At 42.2% G+C, this 16957-nt stretch overlaps 1 protein-coding gene across 1 annotated transcript in view; it reads left to right on the top strand.

The window, feature by feature from the left end:
- The window catches only part of rab36 (RAB36, member RAS oncogene family), a 30119-nt gene extending 13510 nt beyond the window's left edge, over positions 1 to 16609 (top strand). Inside the window, exons 2-10 of the mRNA XM_079173464.1 lie at positions 14341 to 14432; positions 14519 to 14593; positions 14935 to 15036; positions 15122 to 15186; positions 15291 to 15342; positions 15926 to 16007; positions 16093 to 16183; positions 16281 to 16394; positions 16493 to 16609. Coding sequence (XP_079029590.1) covers positions 14341 to 14432; positions 14519 to 14593; positions 14935 to 15036; positions 15122 to 15186; positions 15291 to 15342; positions 15926 to 16007; positions 16093 to 16183; positions 16281 to 16394; positions 16493 to 16554 — 735 coding nt within the window. The 3' untranslated portion in view covers positions 16555 to 16609. The remainder of the gene's footprint in view (positions 1 to 14340; positions 14433 to 14518; positions 14594 to 14934; positions 15037 to 15121; positions 15187 to 15290; positions 15343 to 15925; positions 16008 to 16092; positions 16184 to 16280; positions 16395 to 16492) is intronic.
- The last annotated feature ends 348 nt before the right edge of the window (positions 16610 to 16957 follow it).

Here is a 16957-nt window from a genome sequence, read left to right as displayed (position 1 = left end):
CATACTTGCCTAGTCCACCCAGGGGCGTGGAGGTCCTCTTTGTCTGCGAATGGTGGGTCTGAGTGTGGGTGGCGTTGTCAAAAACCAATACCCTAAAAATGGGTAGATGCTCTGTGAAGCCACTGTCATTTATGATATCAAAGGCAACATTCCGTGATGTCACTGATGATGTCATTAATGATATCCAAGACAACATTCCGTTATGTCACTGATGATGTAATTTACAATATCAAAGTCAACATTCCGTGATGTCACAATGACGATGTCCACCTCTTATAAACAGACTATATATATATATATAAATAAACAAAACTATTTGAAACCGAAAGATATGAGACCTCAAATATCTAAATATATATGAAAGTGAAAAATTAAAAATAAATATGTAGGAGTGATGCCATTTTGGAAGGTGGTCCTGAAGAAGCTAGAAGGGTGGCTGAAACAGCCTTTACCAGAATCCCCAAAATTATGTTTACTCTGAGACAAATCGATAATGCCACCAGGCCTTACCAAAACAGAGCTCGGGCTGTCATTAACTGGTTTTAATGTGGCAGCAAGACTCATTCTGAGAAACTGGAAGAGCCCACATATGCCCTTCTTCACAGAACGGCTCAAACTCATGACAGAGACAGCTGCATTTGAAAATATGATTGCCAGGGTACAGAACATTCCAAGCAGAAAAGACCAAGCATGGGGGCATCTGATGACTTATATTACTATACTATAACTAGTCTAGTATGTCAAAAAAACTTCATTAAAATGCCATGGTATAGGATGTCGAAAAATGGATTTAAAAAAGTGATAATATATTAAGTCTATAAAAGTCACAGTATAGTGTCTGAAAAAGTGATAATATAGTACTATAAAATATAACTAAAATACTGTATATTCAATTTAAAAAAGGCATTAACAGGCATAGTATGTCACAAAACTTCAATTAAATGCCTGAATCTTATGTTAAAAAAAGTCATAATAATATCTGTTAGTTAATGTTAGTTCCTCTTAGGCTCTGTTAGGCACTGTTAGGCAATCTTAGTTCCTCTTAGGCACTTGTATGCACTGTTAGGCACTGTTAGTTCCCCTTGGGCACTGTTAGGCACTGTTAGTTCCTCTTGGGCTCTGTTAGGCACTGTTAGGCACTCTTAGTTCCTCTTAGGAACTCGTATGCACTGTTAGGCACTGTTAGTTCCCCTTGGGCACTGTTAGGCACTGTTAGTTCCTCTTGGGCTCTGTTAGGCACTGTTAGGCACTCTTAGTTCCTCTTAGGAACTCGTATGCACTGTTAGGCACTGTTAGTTCCCCTTGGGCACTGTTAGGCACTGTTAGTTCCTCTTGGGCTCTGTTAGGCACTGTTAGGCACTCTTAGTTCCTCTTAGGAACTCGTATGCACTGTTAGGCACTGTTAGTTCCCCTTGGGCACTGTTAGGCACTGTTAGTTCCTCTTGGGCTCTGTTAGGCACTGTTAGGCACTCTTAGTTCCTCTTAGGAACTCGTATGCACTGTTAGGCACTGTTAGTTCCCCTTGGGCACTGTTAGGCACTGTTAGTTCCTCTTGGGCTCTGTTAGGCACTGTTAGGCACTCTTAGTTCCTCTAAGGAACTCGTATGCACTGTTAGGCACTGTTAGTTCCCCTTGGGCTCTGTTAGGCACTGTTAGTTCCTCTTAGGCACTCTGACCAATTACACTGCACATTAATGCTGAGCTGCACATTAATGTTGACAACTTCACAGAGTAGTAACGCTACTGCAGATGTAAAAAAACAAAAGCAGTTCACTTACCAAGTCCGTTTCTCCTCCTCTTTCAGCCATTGAGTGTTAAAAAAACAAAGCTAGGTAAAAAAAAATTGAATCTGAACCAAGCAAAACGATAAAAATGTAGCCCACTGACCAATCTCGTTAATGCTGAGCTGCACGTTAATGCTGACATACTTGCCTAGTCCACCCAGGGGCGTGGAGGTCCTCTTTGTCTGCGAATGGTGGGTCTGAGTGTGGGTGGCGTTGTCAAAAACCAATACCCTAAAAATGGGTAGATGCTCTGTGAAGCCACTGTCATTTATGATATCAAAGGCAACATTCCGTGATGTCACTGATGATGTCATTAATGATATCCAAGACAACATTCCGTTATGTCACTGATGATGTAATTTACAATATCAAAGTCAACATTCCGTGATGTCACAATGACGATGTCCACCTCTTATAAACAGACTATATATATATATATATATATAAATAAACAAAACTATTTGAAACCGAAAGATATGAGACCTCAAATATCTAAATATATATGAAAGTGAAAAATTAAAAATAAATATGTAGGAGTGATGCCATTTTGGAAGGTGGTCCTGAAGAAGCTAGAAGGGTGGCTGAAACAGCCTTTACCAGAATCCCCAAAATTATGTTTACTCTGAGACAAATCGATAATGCCACCAGGCCTTACCAAAACAGAGCTCGGGCTGTCATTAACTGGTTTTAATGTGGCAGCAAGACTCATTCTGAGAAACTGGAAGAGCCCACATATGCCCTTCTTCACAGAACGGCTCAAACTCATGACAGAGACAGCTGCATTTGAAAATATGATTGCCAGGGTACAGAACATTCCAAGCAGAAAAGACCAAGCATGGGGGCATCTGATGACTTATATTACTATACTATAACTAGTCTAGTATGTCAAAAAAACTTCATTAAAATGCCATGGTATAGGATGTCGAAAAATGGATTTAAAAAAGTGATAATATATTAAGTCTATAAAAGTCACAGTATAGTGTCTGAAAAAGTGATAATATAGTACTATAAAATATAACTAAAATACTGTATATTCAATTTAAAAAAGGCATTAACAGGCATAGTATGTCACAAAACTTCAATTAAATGCCTGAATCTTATGTTAAAAAAAGTCATAATAATATCTGTTAGTTAATGTTAGTTCCTCTTAGGCTCTGTTAGGCACTGTTAAGCAATCTTAGTTCCTCTTAGGCACTTGTATGCACTGTTAGGCACTGTTAGTTCCCCTTGGGCACTGTTAGGCACTGTTAGTTCCTCTTGGGCTCTGTTAGGCACTGGTAGGCACTCTTAGTTCCTCTTAGGAACTCGTATGCACTGTTAGGCACTGTTAGTTCCCCTTGGGCACTGTTAGGCACTGTTAGTTCCTCTTGGGCTCTGTTAGGCACTGTTAGGCACTCTTAATTCCTCTTAGGAACTCGTATGCACTGTTAGGCACTGTTAGTTCCCCTTGGGCACTGTTAGGCACTGTTAGTTCCTCTTGGGCTCTGTTAGGCACTGTTAGGCACTCTTAGTTCCTCTTAGGAACTCGTATGCACTGTTAGGCACTGTTAGTTCCCCTTGGGCACTGTTAGGCACTGTTAGTTCCTCTTGGGCTCTGTTAGGCACTGTTAGGCACTCTTAGTTCCTCTTAGGAACTCGTATGCACTGTTAGGCACTGTTAGTTCCCCTTGGGCACTGTTAGGCACTGTTAGTTCCTCTTGGGCTCTGTTAGGCACTGGTAGGCACTCTTAGTTCCTCTTAGGAACTCGTATGCACTGTTAGGCACTGTTAGTTCCCCTTGGGCACTGTTAGGCACTGTTAGTTCCTCTTGGGCTCTGTTAGGCACTGTTAGGCACTCTTAATTCCTCTTAGGAACTCGTATGCACTGTTAGGCACTGTTAGTTCCCCTTGGGCACTGTTAGGCACTGTTAGTTCCTCTTGGGCTCTGTTAGGCACTGTTAGGCACTCTTAGTTCCTCTTAGGAACTCGTATGCACTGTTAGGCACTGTTAGTTCCCCTTGGGCACTGTTAGGCACTGTTAGTTCCTCTTGGGCTCTGTTAGGCACTGTTAGGCACTCTTAGTTCCTCTAAGGAACTCGTATGCACTGTTAGGCACTGTTAGTTCCCCTTGGGCTCTGTTAGGCACTGTTAGTTCCTCTTAGGCACTCTGACCAATTACACTGCACATTAATGCTGAGCTGCACGTTAATGTTGACAACTTCACAGAGTAGTAACGCTACTGCAGATGTAAAAAAACAAAAGCAGTTCACTTACCAAGTCCGTTTCTCCTCCTCTTTCAGCCATTGAGTGTTAAAAAAACAAAGCTAGATAAAAAAAAATTGAATCTGAACCAAGCAAAACGATAAAAATGTAGCCCACTGACCAATCTCGTTAATGCTGAGCTGCACGTTAATGCTGACATACTTGCCTAGTCCACCCAGGGGCGTGGAGGTCCTCTTTGTCTGCGAATGGTGGGTCTGAGTGTGGGTGGCGTTGTCAAAAACCAATACCCTAAAAATGGGTAGATGCTCTGTGAAGCCACTGTCATTTATGATATCAAAGGCAACATTCCGTGATGTCACTGATGATGTCATTAATGATATCCAAGACAACATTCCGTTATGTCACTGATGATGTAATTTACAATATCAAAGTCAACATTCCGTGATGTCACAATGACGATGTCCACCTCTTATAAACAGACTATATATATATATATATAAATAAACAAAACTATTTGAAACCGAAAGATATGAGACCTCAAATATCTAAATATATATGAAAGTGAAAAATTAAAAATAAATATGTAGGAGTGATGCCATTTTGGAAGGTGGTCCTGAAGAAGCTAGAAGGGTGGCTGAAACAGCCTTTACCAGAATCCCCAAAATTATGTTTACTCTGAGACAAATCGATAATGCCACCAGGCCTTACCAAAACAGAGCTCGGGCTGTCATTAACTGGTTTTAATGTGGCAGCAAGACTCATTCTGAGAAACTGGAAGAGCCCACATATGCCCTTCTTCACAGAACGGCTCAAACTCATGACAGAGACAGCTGCATTTGAAAATATGATTGCCAGGGTACAGAACATTCCAAGCAGAAAAGACCAAGCATGGGGGCATCTGATGACTTATATTACTATACTATAACTAGTCTAGTATGTCAAAAAAACTTCATTAAAATGCCATGGTATAGGATGTCGAAAAATGGATTTAAAAAAGTGATAATATATTAAGTCTATAAAAGTCACAGTATAGTGTCTGAAAAAGTGATAATATAGTACTATAAAATATAACTAAAATACTGTATATTCAATTTAAAAAAGGCATTAACAGGCATAGTATGTCACAAAACTTCAATTAAATGCCTGAATCTTATGTTAAAAAAAGTCATAATAATATCTGTTAGTTAATGTTAGTTCCTCTTAGGCTCTGTTAGGCACTGTTAGGCAATCTTAGTTCCTCTTAGGCACTTGTATGCACTGTTAGGCACTGTTAGTTCCCCTTGGGCACTGTTAGGCACTGTTAGTTCCTCTTGGGCTCTGTTAGGCACTGTTAGGCACTCTTAGTTCCTCTTAGGAACTCGTATGCACTGTTAGGCACTGTTAGTTCCCCTTGGGCACTGTTAGGCACTGTTAGTTCCTCTTGGGCTCTGTTAGGCACTGTTAGGCACTCTTAGTTCCTCTTAGGAACTCGTATGCACTGTTAGGCACTGTTAGTTCCCCTTGGGCACTGTTAGGCACTGTTAGTTCCTCTTGGGCTCTGTTAGGCACTGTTAGGCACTCTTAGTTCCTCTTAGGAACTCGTATGCACTGTTAGGCACTGTTAGTTCCCCTTGGGCACTGTTAGGCACTGTTAGTTCCTCTTGGGCTCTGTTAGGCACTGTTAGGCAATCTTAGTTCCTCTTAGGAACTCGTATGCACTGTTAGGCACTGTTAAATCCCCTTGGGCACTGTTAGGCACTGTTAGTTCCTCTTGGGCTCTGTTAGGCACTGTTAGGCACTCTTAGTTCCTCTTAGGAACTCGTATGCACTGTTAGGCACTGTTAGTTCCCCTTGGGCACTGTTAGGCACTGTTAGTTCCTCTTGGGCTCTGTTAGGCACTGTTAGGCACTCTTAGTTCCTCTTAGGAACTTGTATGCACTGTTAGGCACTGTTAGTTCCCCTTGGGCACTGTTAGGCACTGTTAGTTCCTCTTGGGCTCTGTTAGGCACTGTTAGGCACTCTTAGTTCCTCTTAGGAACTCGTATGCACTGTTAGGCACTGTTAGTTCCCCTTGGGCACTGTTAGGCACTGTTAGTTCCTCTTGGGCTCTGTTAGGCACTGTTAGGCACTCTTAGTTCCTCTAAGGAACTCGTATGCACTGTTAGGCACTGTTAGTTCCCCTTGGGCACTGTTAGGCACTGTTAGTTCCTCTTGGGCTCTGTTAGGCACTGTTAGGCACTCTTAGTTCCTCTTAGGAACTCGTATCTACTGTTAGGCACTGTTAAATCCCCTTGGGCACTGTTAGGCACTGTTAGTTCCTCTTGGGCTCTGTTAGGCACTGTTAGGCACTCTTAGTTCCTCTTAGGAAGTCGTATGCACTGTTAGGCACTGTTAGTTCCCCTTGGGCACTGTTAGGCACTGTTAGTTCCTCTTGGGCTCTGTTAGGCACTGTTAGGCACTCTTAGTTCCTCTTAGGAACTCGTATGCACTGTTAGGCACTGTTAGTTCCCCTTGGGCACTGTTAGGCACTGTTAGTTCCTCTTGGGCTCTGTTAGGCACTGTTAGGCACTCTTAGTTCCTCTTAGGAACTCGTATGCACTGTTAGGCACTGTTAGTTCCCCTTGGGCACTGTTAGGCACTGTTAGTTCCTCTTGGGCTCTGTTAGGCACTGTTAGGCACTCTTAGTTCCTCTAAGGAACTCGTATGCACTGTTAGGCACTGTTAGTTCCCCTTGGGCACTGTTAGGCACTGTTAGTTCCTCTTGGGCTCTGTTAGGCACTGTTAGGCACTCTTAGTTCCTCTTAGGAACTCGTATGCACTGTTAGGCACTGTTAAATCCCCTTGGGCACTGTTAGGCACTGTTAGTTCCTCTTGGGCTCTGTTAGGCACTGTTAGGCACTCTTAGTTCCTCTTAGGAACTCGTATGCACTGTTAGGCACTGTTAGTTCCCCTTGGGCACTGTTAGGCACTGTTAGTTCCTCTTGGGCTCTGTTAGGCACTGTTAGGCACTCTTAGTTCCTCTTAGGAACTCGTATGCACTGTTAGGCACTGTTAGTTCCCCTTGGGCACTGTTAGGCACTGTTAGTTCCTCTTGGGCTCTGTTAGGCACTGTTAGGCACTCTTAGTTCCTCTTAGGAACTCGTATGCACTGTTAGGCACTGTTAGTTCCCCTTGGGCACTGTTAGGCACTGTTAGTTCCTCTTGGGCTCTGTTAGGCACTGTTAGGCACTCTTAGTTCCTCTAAGGAACTCGTATGCACTGTTAGGCACTGTTAGTTCCCCTTGGGCTCTGTTAGGCACTGTTAGTTCCTCTTAGGCACTCTGACCAATTACACTGCACATTAATGCTGAGCTGCACGTTAATGTTGACAACTTCACAGAGTAGTAACGCTACTGCAGATGTAAAAAAACAAAAGCAGTTCACTTACCAAGTCCGTTTCTCCTCCTCTTTCAGCCATTGAGTGTTAAAAAAACAAAGCTAGGTAAAAAAAAATTGAATCTGAACCAAGCAAAACGATAAAAATGTAGCCCACTGACCAATCTCGTTAATGCTGAGCTGCACGTTAATGCTGACATACTTGCCTAGTCCACCCAGGGGCGTGGAGGTCCTCTTTGTCTGCGAATGGTGGGTCTGAGTGTGGGTGGCGTTGTCAAAAACCAATACCCTAAAAATGGGTAGATGCTCTGTGAAGCCACTGTCATTTATGATATCAAAGGCAACATTCCGTGATGTCACTGATGATGTCATTAATGATATCCAAGACAACATTCCGTTATGTCACTGATGATGTAATTTACAATATCAAAGTCAACATTCCGTGATGTCACAATGACGATGTCCACCTCTTATAAACAGACTATATATATATATATAAATAAACAAAACTATTTGAAACCGAAAGATATGAGACCTCAAATATCTAAATATATATGAAAGTGAAAAATTAAAAATAAATATGTAGGAGTGATGCCATTTTGGAAGGTGGTCCTGAAGAAGCTAGAAGGGTGGCTGAAACAGCCTTTACCAGAATCCCCAAAATTATGTTTACTCTGAGACAAATCGATAATGCCACCAGGCCTTACCAAAACAGAGCTCGGGCTGTCATTAACTGGTTTTAATGTGGCAGCAAGACTCATTCTGAGAAACTGGAAGAGCCCACATATGCCCTTCTTCACAGAACGGCTCAAACTTATGACAGAGACAGCTGCATTTGAAAATATGATTGCCAGGGTACAGAACATTCCAAGCAGAAAAGACCAAGCATGGGGGCATCTGATGACTTATATTACTATACTATAACTAGTCTAGTATGTCAAAAAAACTTCATTAAAATGCCATGGTATAGGATGTCGAAAAATGGATTTAAAAAAGTGATAATATATTAAGTCTATAAAAGTCACAGTATAGTGTCTGAAAAAGTGATAATATAGTACTATAAAATATAACTAAAATACTGTATATTCAATTTAAAAAAGGCATTAACAGGCATAGTATGTCACAAAACTTCAATTAAATGCCTGAATCTTATGTTAAAAAAAGTCATAATAATATCTGTTAGTTAATGTTAGTTCCTCTTAGGCTCTGTTAGGCACTGTTAGGCAATCTTAGTTCCTCTTAGGCACTTGTATGCACTGTTAGGCACTGTTAGTTCCCCTTGGGCACTGTTAGGCACTGTTAGTTCCTCTTGGGCTCTGTTAGGCACTGTTAGGCACTCTTAGTTCCTCTTAGGAACTCGTATGCACTGTTAGTTCCCCTTGGGCACTGTTAGGCACTGTTAGTTCCTCTTGGGCTCTGTTAGGCACTGTTAGGCACTCTTAGTTCCTCTTAGGAACTCGTATGCACTGTTAGGCACTGTTAGTTCCCCTTGGGCACTGTTAGGCACTGTTAGTTCCTCTTGGGCTCTGTTAGGCACTGTTAGGCACTCTTAGTTCCTCTTAGGAACTCGTATGCACTGTTAGGCACTGTTAGTTCCCCTTGGGCACTGTTAGGCACTGTTAGTTCCTCTTGGGCTCTGTTAGGCACTCTTAGTTTCTCTAAGGAACTCGTATGCACTGTTCGGCACTGTTAGTTCCCCTTGGGCACTGTTAGGCACGGTTAGTTCCTCTTGGGCTCTGTTAGGCACTGTTAGGCACTCTTAGTTCCTCTAAGGAACTCGTATGCACTGTTAGGCACTGTTAGTTCCCCCTGGGCACTGTTAGGCACTGTTAGTTCCTCTTGGGCTCTGTTAGGCACTGTTAGGCACTCTTAGTTCCTCTTAGGAACTCGTATGCACTGTTAGGCACTGTTAGTTCCCCTTGGGCACTGTTAGGCACTGTTAGTTCCTCTTGGGCTCTGTTAGGCACTGTTAGGCACTCTTAGTTCCTCTTAGGAACTCGTATGCACTGTTAGGCACTGTTAGTTCCCCTTGGGCACTGTTAGGCACTGTTAGTTCCTCTTGGGCTCTGTTAGGCACTCTTAGTTCCTCTAAGGAACTCGTATGCACTGTTAGGCACTGTTAGTTCCCCTTGGGCACTGTTAGGCACTGTTAGTTCCTCTTGGGCTCTGTTAGGCACTGTTAGGCACTCTTAGTTCCTCTTAGGAACTCGTATGCACTGTTAGGCACTGTTAAATCCCCTTGGGCACTGTTAGGCACTGTTAGTTCCTCTTGGGCTCTGTTAGGCACTGTTAGGCACTCTTAGTTCCTCTTAGGAACTCGTATGCACTGTTAGGCACTGTTAGTTCCCCTTGGGCACTGTTAGGCACTGTTAGTTCCTCTTGGGCTCTGTTAGGCACTGTTAGGCACTCTTAGTTCCTCTTAGGAACTCGTATGCACTGTTAGGCACTGTTAGTTCCCCTTGGGCACTGTTAGGCACTGTTAGTTCCTCTTGGGCTCTGTTAGGCACTGTTAGGCACTCTTAGTTCCTCTAAGGAACTCGTATGCACTGTTAGGCACTGTTAGTTCCCCCTGGGCACTGTTAGGCACTGTTAGTTCCTCTTAGGCACTCTGACCAATTACACTGCACATTAATGCTGAGCTGCACGTTAATGTTGACAACTTCACAGAGTAGTAACGCTACTGCAGATGTAAAAAAACAAAAGCAGTTCACTTACCAAGTCCGTTTCTCCTCCTCTTTCAGCCATTGAGTGTTAAAAAAACAAAGCTAGGTAAAAAAAAATTGAATCTGAACCAAGCAAAACGATAAAAATGTAGCCCACTGACCAATCACGTTAATGCTGAGCTGCACGTTAATGCTGACATACTTGCCTAGTCCACCCAGGGGCGTGGAGGTCCTCTTTGTCTGCGAATGGTGGGTCTGAGTGTGGGTGGCGTTGTCAAAAACCAATACCCTAAAAATGGGTAGATGCTCTGTGAAGCCACTGTCATTTATGATATCAAAGGCAACATTCCGTGATGTCACTGATGATGTCATTAATGATATCCAAGACAACATTCCGTTATGTCACTGATGATGTAATTTACAATATCAAAGTCAACATTCCGTGATGTCACAATGACGATGTCCACCTCTTATAAACAGACTATGTATATCCAAGACAACATTCCGTTATGTCACTGATGATGTAATTTACATTTGATAAACAGACTATTTGATATCCAAGACAACATTCCGTTATGTCACTGATGATGTAATTTACAATATCAAAGTCAACATTCCGTGATGTCACAATGACGATGTCCACCTCTTATAAACAGACTATATATATATATATAAATAAACAAAACTATTTGAAACCGAAAGATATGAGACCTCAAATATCTAAATATATATGAAAGTGAAAAATTAAAAATAAATATGTAGGAGTGATGCCATTTTGGAAGGTGGTCCTGAAGAAGCTAGAAGGGTGGCTGAAACAGCCTTTACCAGAATCCCCAAAATTATGTTTACTCTGAGACAAATCGATAATGCCACCAGGCCTTACCAAAACAGAGCTCGGGCTGTCATTAACTGGTTTTAATGTGGCAGCAAGACTCATTCTGAGAAACTGGAAGAGCCCACATATGCCCTTCTTCACAGAACGGCTCAAACTTATGACAGAGACAGCTGCATTTGAAAATATGATTGCCAGGGTACAGAACATTCCAAGCAGAAAAGACCAAGCATGGGGGCATCTGATGACTTATATTACTATACTATAACTAGTCTAGTATGTCAAAAAAACTTCATTAAAATGCCATGGTATAGGATGTCGAAAAATGGATTTAAAAAAGTGATAATATATTAAGTCTATAAAAGTCACAGTATAGTGTCTGAAAAAGTGATAATATAGTACTATAAAATATAACTAAAATACTGTATATTCAATTTAAAAAAGGCATTAACAGGCATAGTATGTCACAAAACTTCAATTAAATGCCTGAATCTTATGTTAAAAAAAGTCATAATAATATCTGTTAGTTAATGTTAGTTCCTCTTAGGCTCTGTTAGGCACTGTTAGGCAATCTTAGTTCCTCTTAGGCACTTGTATGCACTGTTAGGCACTGTTAGTTCCCCTTGGGCACTGTTAGGCACTGTTAGTTCCTCTTGGGCTCTGTTAGGCACTGTTAGGCACTCTTAGTTCCTCTTAGGAACTCGTATGCACTGTTAGGCACTGTTAGTTCCCCTTGGGCACTGTTAGGCACTGTTAGTTCCTCTTGTGCTCTGTTAGGCACTGTTAGGCACTCTTAGTTCCTCTTAGGAACTCGTATGCACTGTTAGGCACTGTTAGTTCCCCTTGGGCACTGTTAGGCACTGTTAGTTCCTCTTGGGCTCTGTTAGGCACTGTTAGGCACTCTTAGTTCCTCTTAGGAACTCGTATGCACTGTTAGGCACTGTTAGTTCCCCTTGGGCACTGTTAGGCACTGTTAGTTCCTCTTGGGCTCTGTTAGGCACTGTTAGGCACTCTTAGTTCCTCTTAGGAACTCGTATGCACTGTTAGGCACTGTTAGTTCCCCTTGGGCACTGTTAGGCACTGTTAGTTCCTCTTGGGCTCTGTTAGGCACTGTTAGGCACTCTTAGTTTCTCTAAGGAACTCGTATGCACTGTTAGGCACTGTTAGTTCCCCTTGGGCACTGTTAGGCACTGTTAGTTCCTCTTGGGCTCTGTTAGGCACTGTTAGGCACTCTTAGTTTCTCTAAGGAACTCGTATGCACTGTTAGGCACTGTTAGTTCCCCTTGGGCACTGTTAGGCACTGTTAGTTCCTCTTGGGCTCTGTTAGGCACTGTTAGGCACTCTTAGTTCCTCTAAGGAACTCGTATGCACTGTTAGGCACTGTTAGTTCCCCCTGGGCACTGTTAGGCACTGTTAGTTCCTCTTGGGCTCTGTTAGGCACTGTTAGGCACTCTTAGTTCCTCTTAGGAACTCGTATGCACTGTTAGGCACTGTTAGTTCCCCTTGGGCACTGTTAGGCACTGTTAGTTCCTCTTGGGCTCTGTTAGGCACTGTTAGGCACTCTTAGTTCCTCTTAGGAACTCGTATGCACTGTTAGGCACTGTTAGTTCCCCTTGGGCACTGTTAGGCACTGTTAGTTCCTCTTGGGCTCTGTTAGGCACTGTTAGGCACTCTTAGTTCCTCTAAGGAACTCGTATGCACTGTTAGGCACTGTTAGTTCCCCTTGGGCACTGTTAGGCACTGTTAGTTCCTCTTGGGCTCTGTTAGGCACTGTTAGGCACTCTTAGTTCCTCTTAGGAACTCGTATGCACTGTTAGGCACTGTTAGTTCCCCCTGGGCACTGTTAGGCACTGTTAGTTCCTCTTGGGCTCTGTTAGGCACTGTTAGGCACTCTTAGTTCCTCTTAGGAACTCGTATGCACTGTTAGGCACTGTTAGTTCCCCTTGGGCACTGTTAGGCACTGTTAGTTCCTCTTGGGCTCTGTTAGGCACTGTTAGGCACTCTTAGTTCCTCTTAGGAACTCGTATGCACTGTTAGGCACTGTTAGTTCCCCTTGGGCACTGTTAGGCACTGTTAGTTCCTCTTGGGCTCTGTTAGGCACTGTTAGGCACTCTTAGTTCCTCTTAGGAACTCGTATGCACTGTTAGGCACTGTTAGTTCCCCTTGGGCTCTGTTAGGCACTGTTAGTTCCTCTTAGGCACTCTGACCAATTACACTGCACATTAATGCTGAGCTGCACGTTAATGTTGACAACTTCACAGAGTAGTAACGCTACTGCAGATGTAAAAAAACAAAAGCAGTTCACTTACCAAGTCCGTTTCTCCTCCTCTTTCAGCCATTGAGTGTTAAAAAAACAAAGCTAGGTAAAAAAAAATTGAATCTGAACCAAGCAAAACGATAAAAATGTAGCCCACTGACCAATCACGTTAATGCTGAGCTGCACGTTAATGCTGACATACTTGCCTAGTCCACCCAGGGGCGTGGAGGTCCTCTTTGTCTGCGAATGGTGGGTCTGAGTGTGGGTGGCGTTGTCAAAAACCAATACCCTAAAAATGGGTAGATGCTCTGTGAAGCCACTGTCATTTATGATATCAAAGGCAACATTCCGTGATGTCACTGATGATGTCATTAATGATATCCAAGACAACATTCCGTTATGTCACTGATGATGTAATTTACAATATCAAAGTCAACATTCCGTGATGTCACAATGACGATGTCCACCTCTTATAAACAGACTATATATATATATATATATATATAAATAAACAAAACTATTTGAAACCGAAAGATATGAGACCTCAAATATCTAAATATATATGAAAGTGAAAAATTAAAAATAAATATGTAGGAGTGATGCCATTTTGGAAGGTGGTCCTGAAGAAGCTAGAAGGGTGGCTGAAACAGCCTTTACCAGAATCCCCAAAATTATGTTTACTCTGAGACAAATCGATAATGCCACCAGGCCTTACCAAAACAGAGCTCGGGCTGTCATTAACTGGTTTTAATGTGGCAGCAAGACTCATTCTGAGAAACTGGAAGAGCCCACATATGTGTATTTCTTTTCCCTTAATGCCCAATGATGCTGGACGTGGTTCCCAATGATCCAGGCTAACCCGTTAAAGTAAAACCATGCAGGGACCAACTCGTGGGTTCTTGTTAGCACCCTCAAAAGGTGGAAAGTTTCTGGATAAAACCTCCAGAGAGGGTTCTGGGTGGAACCATTGCACCAAAGATGGGTTCTCTGTGGAACCTCCCATAGGGGGTTCTGGGTGGAACCTTTCACTGATGGTTCTATGTATAACCCTTTAAGTATGGTTCAAGGTAGAATCCTCTGAATGGGTTCCATGTGGAACCTTTATAAAAGATGTTACCATGAACTAATAAAGGTTCTTCTATGAGGACAAGCTGAAGAACTTTATATGTGACTTAATCTTGTTATAACATGTATTAAGGGGCTTTGTGCTAAATAAATGTTACTGATATATGGTCCTGTTCTATTCAGTGCTACACGCCCAATGCCTCTCTGCAGCTGAAGAGAGATTGGGACATTCAGGCTAAAGCGGCCTGTAAAGACGGAGCCGCTAGGCATCAGCCGTGAGTCTCCAGCTTTGAGTCGTCATTCTTAGCTTGAATATCACAGAAAAACCAATTACATCTTACTCGTGTTGTCTTCTTCAAAGGTGGGACCGGCAGAGAATGTCAAAAGTGGTGGTTGTTGGAGACGTTAATGTGGGGAAGACCTGCCTCATTAACAGGTACTTTATCAACAATTAGCCAATCAAGACAAAACATGCATACCTGAGATTACGATGTCAAAATCAGATCTGTTACGCTGTCTGCATATAGTTGTACAAAGCAGACGAGTTCTTCAGGTGAGGGGTTCCCAAGTGACCCCTTAACTGAAGCAGCTTGTTAAATGATGCCCAGCCCTATCACACTTCTTTGTTGGAACTGACTGGTTGCATCAATAAGACACTAAGGTATTAAGAAAAAAAAGGAACCAATCGTAGACAGATCTGTATGAGTGTCTGAGTTCTGAAAAACCATGAACAAAAGGAAGGAAAGGAAAAATGTGCTTTGTTTTTGCTGTTTTCAGGTTTTGTAAAGATGTATTTGAAAGAGACTACAAGGCCACCATAGGCGTAGACTTTGAGATTGAGAGGTTTGAGGTATCTGGAGTACCTTTCTCCCTTCAGATGTAAGTAAGATTTTAAATAAGATTTTTTTTCCCCCTAAACATGTATTTCTAGAGTACTGCCATTCATTTGGATTTTTCTTAATAGCTGGGATACAGCTGGGCAAGAAAAATTCAAGTGCATCGCTTCTGCATACTACAGAGGTGCTCAGGGTAAGAAGTTTCTGTAATAACTGAAGTAAAAAAAATGGTTGTGGCTCTGATGCTCGGAGAGACCAGCTGACATTTTAACTGGAAACTTCCTGTTTCTTTTCCAGTCATTATCACAGTCTTTGACCTGGCAGACATTAAGTCCCTGGATCATACACGGTACGTCTATATATAATCATTGGGCTTATTCTACTGTTGTAAAAACATGAATGCCCTGTGTTTGGGAATGAAATATCTTATACCCTGTTTAGTCCAATACTTCCTTACCAGACTACAGACTGCAACATCACATGTACAGTTTGTGATCACTCTTATTTACTACCCACATCTGAGCTGTGACATCACAACCTTTTTCAGATCGGATGTGGAGCATTGTTGCTGGATAACAGCTTAATGTAACCGTACCGTAACACTCAACAGGACGAGTCAGGAAAAGACAGCAGATGGATGGATGGAATAAGTGTCTTGCGAATTTTACAGCAGCTATAAAATATATTTTTATATTAACAATTGGACAGGGTTCTCACGCCTCCTGGAAAACCTGGAAAACAGTTGGCCAATTTTTCATTCATGGAAAGCACATGGAAAAGAAGAGTCAAATGTCCTGGAAAACCATGTCTTTTCCCGGACACCATAATTATTCAGTGCTATAAGCAGACTATAAGGCATTATACATGTTTAGAATGCTATATAGACATGGGCATCATAGAACGTGTTACCCAACCTTGTTTTGTTTTCATAGCCAATGGTTGGAGGAGGCCATGAGAGAAAATGAGCCTGACTCCTGTTTCATCTTCTTGGTTGGAACTAAGAATGACCTGCTGGTAAATACATTTTGTATTATATGTATATTTTGCAGATTTTAACAAACACAATTTTCTTCTAGTACCCAATTGTCTTGTTCTTCAGCCTTTAGATGAAAGACAGAGGACAGAAAAGGATGCCATCAGGCTAGCAACAGAAATGCATGCAGAGTTTTGGGCTGTTTCGGCTAAAACGGGTACGAAACGAAAAAAGAGCTCAGACTTGTCAGTGCTGTGTGGTAGATAAAGACAACATGAATACAATGAGAAACTGTTAATTATTCTTATTTCCAGGGGAGAACGTGCAGGGGTTTTTCTTCAGGGTGGCAGCTTTGGCCTTTGAGAAGTGTGTACTGAAGGCCATGGAGAATGGGCTCCCTGCTAGCATCGGACATGGAGGTAGTATCAGTAAGTAATGACTTGACTCCCAACAAGCAGATATGTTAATAATGAAAGCCTCTCGAGGCAAGGGCATATACATCTACCGTCAATCTTTGTCTCAACAGAATCAGATTGTGCAAACCTAGAGAAGGCCTCGCCCCAACATATGAAGAGAGGCTGCTGCTGATGAAAAGAGGAACTCTCAAAGTTAAGGAGAGCGGAACCAGACAGAGGCTCTGTTTGAGCTTCAGCTGCAGAAGTGAAAGTGACTGATCGTGCCTTAGGACACGTTTCACTAGGTTTCTCACCGTCAAAGTCATCAAAACAATGCATTCTATTGCAAAGGGTTCAACCAGTATACGCTCCTGAAAGCCAGCTGTTTTAGGATTGAAGCTGACAAAATTGAGCTCTTTTTGCTGATACAAAATACTATGAATTTGACCATTTTCATGGAATAGCTGTCAATATTTAATACAGAATTTAGACCATGGGAAACCCAAGATTAAATACTTTACCATGCCAATAACAAATCAGACAAATCAGTGTGTCTCATTAAAATTGATTCAGTTTAATGTCTTCTCATGTAGTAT

This window comes from Pholis gunnellus (assembly GCF_910591455.1).
Source record: "Pholis gunnellus genome assembly, chromosome: 14".
Taxonomy (NCBI): Eukaryota; Metazoa; Chordata; class Actinopteri; order Perciformes; family Pholidae; genus Pholis; species Pholis gunnellus.
This window is presented reverse-complemented; position numbering and strand designations above follow the sequence as displayed.